The sequence below is a fragment of the Colletotrichum fioriniae genome (assembly GCF_027942845.1).
Source record: "Colletotrichum fioriniae strain IMI 355084 chromosome Unknown scaffold_14, whole genome shotgun sequence".
In the NCBI taxonomy this organism is placed as follows: domain Eukaryota; kingdom Fungi; phylum Ascomycota; class Sordariomycetes; order Glomerellales; family Glomerellaceae; genus Colletotrichum; species Colletotrichum fioriniae.
Window position 1 is genome coordinate 143,629 of NW_027076850.1, and position 6,589 is coordinate 150,217.

Consider the following 6,589-nt stretch of genomic DNA (forward strand, 5'->3'; position numbering starts at 1 on the left):
TGAGCGAGAGCCATACCGTTCACCCGAACTAACGACGCTGACAACACCACCAAGCCAACGCCGGAAGAGCGGTGCGCATGGCGGGAGACAAGCTCCGATTATAGCCAGGCAAGTCTCCACGGCGGATGCAGCGTGAGGTATAATGACCGTTTGACTGATGTTGTTACCAGTGGTTCCTTGGCCGGGGCGATAGATGGCGAATAGGATGAGACGTGCGACGGATGCGAGCACTACGCTTTTCGAACAACTCGTGTTAGCCATCATCTCTCTGTGGCTTCACGGCGAAGGTCGAGTTGACTTACCTGCCTCCTAAAAGAAAGACACCACTGATAGCAAGCTTTTTCTCCCTCCCCATCTGCAGTGCCCAGACCTCGCGAATGGGAAGCACAACCGTAAGGATGTCGAAGATGATGTTCGGAACTGTGATGCCGATGAAGAAATTGCTCGAGTTGATACATGTCCCAGGGATGGTCCGATCCCAAAAGCGAGGGATCGGAGTACAAGAAAATACTATTTAGCGGCGTCAATACAAAAGCGGTCTTAGTCATCTATGCCTCGTTGAGAATTGGACTTACTGCTGACCATAATAACGGCAATACACCATCCAATGAGCATGGCAGTGATAGCCCAAATACTATACCGAAGCAATTTGGATGCGGAGAAAATCCTGTAGAACATCGCGAGAACTGCCATCTTGGACAACGGACATGCAATAGCATATTGAATTTCCAAGACGAGGATACACTATGAAGTTATAAGTCAATCTATAAACTTTGGTGCACAGTGGCCTGAAAGCTTTGTAGCTACGCGTCCTTAATGTTCTTCCAAAGAGCGATATGACATACCTTCAAGAATGCTGAAACACCACCCGGATATAATTCCACTATTTGATTGACATCTGTTCCCAGGCCATACTCTACCGCTGCAAGGCTTCATCAGTAAAATGGTGCGATGAAGGGCAGGCGCAGAGAACCATGGGCCTCGATAGAAGGGGGTGCCCATGAACTGCAAGCAATAACTTACAGATACCTTCAGTAATCAGCATGATGTGATTGGCAATCTGTGTAACTCATCCATTAGCGAATGATGGCTCTTAATGCTACGAGTGCTTCAGAGTACGGGCCCTCTCACCAATGCTACGATGGCGACATGTTCGTCGAAAGTCCATGGCGACTTGGCTACAATTCTAGTGACGTAAAGTCGCATGCCAACCAGGACGGTTGCCAGAACACTGAAAACAGCATGAGGTACAATTAGAACCCTTGCAATATTTTCTGCGGAAGAATATGTGACGTCCGACATATTGTGCTTTTTGACGGGCCTGGCGCAACTTGTCCGATGGGAAAGTAGTTTGCCGAATGCCAACTGAAAGCACTGTCAAGGAGCGGTGAGAATTTTGTAAGTCAAAAGTGATATAAACTTATTGTTAGCACAGAACAAAACTGACGACTAATTGGAGAAGGACATTTCTTTTTGCTGAACTGCGGTGTTAGCGAGTATAATTCCGCAATCATACCGGCGTTGCGCGCGGAGCTGCGCCGTTCGATCCGGTACCTGGGACCCTTGTCTTTCACCCTGGAATCCATTCGTCACGATGCCGCGATCCGTGGGCCGCACCACAATAAATCTTCACGATGCCGCATGTAATCGTTCGTCCCGAGTCAAGCAAACTCTCTTTCTCAAAGCGCGGAACAACAAATGCTATCTTTCTCAGGATTTTGCACAGAATGTCTAGCGTTGCCAGAGTTATTATCTATCTGGCCGATTCCTAAAAGCTCGTTACTTTTTAATTGGTCAATAGCTTTCATCTTGATGGTATTGGAGCTAAGGGATTAAACCAAAGATGAGGCTGTTGGTTGTTTAAAATCACCGGTTCCGAAGCGGTCCGTTACACTTGATTGGTATGCTTCTCGCGTTATCCCCATGAATGAAGTCAGTCTCTACTGGGGGCTCGTCCCTTTGAAGGAATGCCACATTGTATCGGATTGTTAAGCGACTCACTTGTCCCACCAAGACTGCAAGGTTAAGACTAATGGAAGTTTGGGACCCGTCCATTAGATGATCAACATTTCCCTCACATCTCAATCTTGAGTCAGAGTTGTCTGCCCGAGCAATAAGCCAGAACGCTCACAGAAACTGTATTGTAAAAGCCCCAGAGACACGTTCTCAATTCAACTCACATCATTCATCATCAAAGGAAATAACTTGGCCTTCAAGCACAATGTCTTCCGTGGCATACGCATCCAGATCATTGGGCATTGTTTTCGCCCACGGGGGCTTCCACCTCCCCGCTTGTTTTGACCTCGCCAAAGCTCGGCTCGAGAAGGCTGAGTTTTCTCCAGTTGTTGCTGTCCGCCATCCCAGTGTGGGAACCGATCCCAAAATCACCGTTGACGACGATGCCCGGAATATCCAAGCCGAACTTGCCCCCTACCTGGAACAGGGCAAAGAGTTCCTTGCGTTGGCGCACTCATATGGCGGAAGCCCGTTGACCATCGCAGCCAAAGGTTACTCGGTCAAGGAAAGAGCAGCACAGGGTCTCAAGGGCGGCATCCGCGCTATCGTCTTCGTGACAGCCAACATGCCCCCGAAAGCCGGCGCCAGTGCACTGAGCGTGCTGCCCCCCGGCTTAGATATTGTCGATATCGCTGATGGACTGGTGATGGCAAACGCCAAGGCCAAGGCCGCGTTCTACGGCCCTGATATGGACGACAAGCTGGCTGATGAGTGCATGGCGACATTGCTGCCGCAATCGCAAGAGGCTCTCTTGGGTCCGGCGTCTGTCGGTTCGGAGGAACTGACGGTTCCTGTTTATTACATCCTTTGCGAGAAAGACCGGACAATATCCCCAGACACGCAAGAGCAAATCATCTCGACAATTCCGACGCTCAAGAGAGTTCTGAGAAATCCTGGTGGGCATTCGGCTTTCATCACTGAGGTGGAAAAGTTTATTGAGCAGATCAACGAGATTGCGGATGAGGTAGAGAAAGAGCTCTAAAGGTTGTATTTTTAGTTGAAGATCCTTTCGGCAATGCCATCCGTGGCTTAAGAATGGAGCTTTCTAGGGGTCTCGTGTCCGTTTGAAGACTAGCAATCATAGAAATACCTCGACTGTCGTAGTCCATTTGAAACATCTCCATAAGACGCATTCACAAACGCATATGGACTTTTCGCACGCAGACTGACTTGTGATGGAGGCTATCTTCCAGATTTTACAAACTACTGCTCCTTTACCTTACGATATCCGCAGGTCGGTTCTCAGGGTTGAAGCGCCAAATTCTACACAAACAACAGGCTCACGAAACCGACCCTTTTTGCGCGGCCTCAACGATTTGCTTGAATAACTCATCAGAGCCAGGCCCGACGGGGTTAGCCGCTTCTAGTGCTAGATGAAAGTCGTCAGGCGTGTATATCAGCGTCTGATTGATGTACATCTTGGCCTGCTTTGCTAGCTCCCCTGTAAGGCGTACCTTTCTTTCCCAACCACCCATAACCACAGCACCCCACGCGCCAAGATCAAGACAGAAGTTAGGCGATTCCTGTCTGTACTCGTAAAGTGGAACTCCAAAGAGGTCTGCGGCGGCATTATATTCCGAAACACGGCCAAACTGGAGAGCGTGCTGGCAGGACATCAATGCATGGTGCTCATCACTATCAAAGACAGCATAAGCAGCATCGCCGCCGGAAGCGAGCTGAACACCCTGCGGGTCGACCGCTGTAATGGGCGAGGCGAGTCTAAGTTCTATGCCAATTGCTTTCAGTGCTTGGGTGATGACCGGTCGAGGACCTGGCCCCAGGTCTGGACCAAGCACTCCCGCCGCTTCCACCAAGATTACTCGCGGAACCTTGAATTAACTTAGATGTTTGAGCAATTCTGTCGCTAGCTCGATTCCAGTGAAGCTAGCGCCGCATGCGATGACAATGTCGCGAGCAGTGGTTGACGGGTTGCTTCCAAGAGCTAAGGCTGTCGAGATGCGCTCCGAGTTTGACTGCGCCTTCTAACGAATCCACATCATGCGCATGCTGCTCAAGTCCAGATACTTGCTGTGGCCGAACGACCGAGCTACCAGTTGCAAGGATGAAGCGGTCATATGTGACAGAATGCCCAGTGCCTGCGCCGGACCTATACGAAACTATGTGGGAGTGAGTATCGATGTCATTGACGCTGCCATGGAAGAACTCGATGCCGGATGCCTCGAATAGTGGTTGGAGATCCTGGCTCATGCTGGACGGATTGGCCTCGTACAGTCGTGGTCGCATGGCAAGGCATGGCTGTGGAGCTGTGATAGTGATCTTGAACGCTTCGCTCTGGCTGCAAGCGTTGATAAGACGTTTGGCAGACAGGGCGCTCCAGACATCTGCGAATCCGGCACCGACTATGATGATCTTGCTGGATATACTGTATGGGACTGACGGCTAGAAATTGAGGCTTGTAGTAAACTATGAGGGCATTAAGACAGTTGCTGTGATACGAGCAAGATTGTATGGGCACATTATGTCGATATTATTTGACTTTTGAAGCTGCCGCTGTCCGCAGATTCTTATACATTGCTGCCAGTGTCAAGCAACAATGCACCCACTGTCCGCTACTAGATATGATCACTATAGTTCAACCTATTCCCCGCGTGCTTGTACTGACAGATCTCCTGTTCTCTCCCAGCGGGTTCCCGTTGTGCTGCCTTTGACTCCTCCCACGCTAACCTGCTTAGCTCCCTGGCGAACATAGCGGCCGGCTTACGTCGGGTAACGGATTGACTTACAACGGGTCCCCGATTACACGAGTCTCGGCAGCCGTCAAAGGGCCCGGCGGACAACCGAACTCCCCCCAAATTCAACTTCACACACCCGCTAATACATCCAACGATGACCACCCCTACCGCGCCGACTCATTCGAAAGGCACAGCATCCCGCTCCTCGCTGGCCTGTTTGCCATGCCGCTCGAGACACTTGAAGTGCGACGGAAAACGCCCCCATTGCAATAGATGTGCTGGCGCCGCGAAGAACTGCCAATATGCCCCATCACGCCGGGGCGGCTTGGATCGTGCAGCACTTGCTGAAAGAAGAAAGCGCCTTGCCGTCGCAAATAGTGCCGGCAACAGCAGTTCCGAGTCGCCAACCAGTCTCCCATCGCAGCATTCATCAGAATCACAAATATTCGGTCAATACTTTCTTGCTGAGTTAAACCTTGAACAGAGTATTCATGATGTTAGTCTCGAAAATCATTTTCCTGCATCGGTTCCGCCTGCAACCTCGACTATATGGTCAGATGATCTCGCGCACGATGCAAAACGCATATTACGCTAACTTCCACAAATCCCACCCGTTTCTCTTACCGCAGGACCAGTTTACAAGATTTCGTCAAGATCCTAACTAGATAGGACGCCTCAAACCACTGATAAGCACCTTGCGTCTTGTAGGACACATTTACACAGCCAGGAAATGGTCTTCATAGCTCTAAGATGACGTTGAAAGCCGACTTTCTGACATGGAGGCACGGCCAAACGACCCGATCATTTTGCAATGCCGGCTACTCTACTCCATAGCCCTGTTCTGGTACAGCCACAAGACCGAGGCTAAGCATCAGATGGAACACGCAGTCCGCTTGGCACTCGCCCTGCAAATGTTCCAAAAGGATTTCGCAGCAACTCATGGAGCCGAGTCTCCTGTGCTGATAGAATGCTGGAGGCGGACATGGTGGATGCTGTACCATCATCGATGCATACTACGCTGGAACCCTCGGGACAATGAACTTCGCAGTCGTGAACGTAGAGTTAAGCGTAGAGCTACCCTGCACAGATTCATAGTACGAGTCTGGAGTAATTAGCACTACTGGCCAAAGAATCTCAGCAAATAACGTCACTGGGCTCACACTTCACAGGAAATCCCGGCACCACAAACTCTTAAGACTTCGACTGCCACGAGTTCGCTTCGGAGCATACCTCTTACTCATCTTTTGCGCACCTCATCGGCGCGGTAAGATGCGCTGCCCTGGCAATATCTACGACACCGAAATTTTTTGCCAGAGAGAACTCTACGCGTAGGATTGAAGAAGCAGACTCGATCGTCGACGGCTGGTCATTACTGCTGCCGGAAGATCGTCGCCTATGTCATGCCAAAAACCGGAGAGATTGATGAGTTGATGTTCCAGGCTCATCTTTTGGTCAACGTGTAAAAAGAAATCTTTAATCTTTTGCAAGGCCCGTATAAGCTAACATTCATCCGATTCATCAGGGCAACCATCGGTCTACATCGACCGCTATCAGACCTGAGATTCAACCCTGTAGAGGACATCTCAAGCTGTGCCAGAGAGCCTCCTCAAGAAAATCCCGAGACGGAGCTTGTCAATGCCAGAGTTCTTCGGGCGGTGCAAGCACAGGAGAGGCTCTTGGCATTACCAACCGAACGATTCCATCACACTCCGTCCGCCACCCGTATGGTAAGTGAAGGGACATTAGCGCTGCTATCGGCCTACGGTTTCTACTCAAGGGAAAAGAGCTCGCTGTCGCGCGAGATCAGATTCGGATGACGATCGGTTGCCTAAAGACTTTGGGGCAAGTGTGGCCCAGAACAGCCAAGAACGTACAGGAGA

General features: G+C 50.4%; 1 protein-coding gene across 1 annotated transcript; it reads left to right on the forward strand.

The window, feature by feature from the left end:
* Nucleotides 1–2,221: 2,221 nt before the first annotated feature.
* Nucleotides 2,222–2,998, forward strand: N0V96_010233 (uncharacterized protein; the record flags this gene model as incomplete). Its single annotated transcript, XM_053198914.2, has 1 exon — nucleotides 2,222–2,998. The coding sequence occupies one exon, from the start codon at nucleotides 2,222–2,224 to the stop codon at nucleotides 2,996–2,998; it is 777 nt and encodes a 258-aa protein (XP_053043659.2).
* Between the last annotated feature and the right edge of the window lie 3,591 nt (nucleotides 2,999–6,589).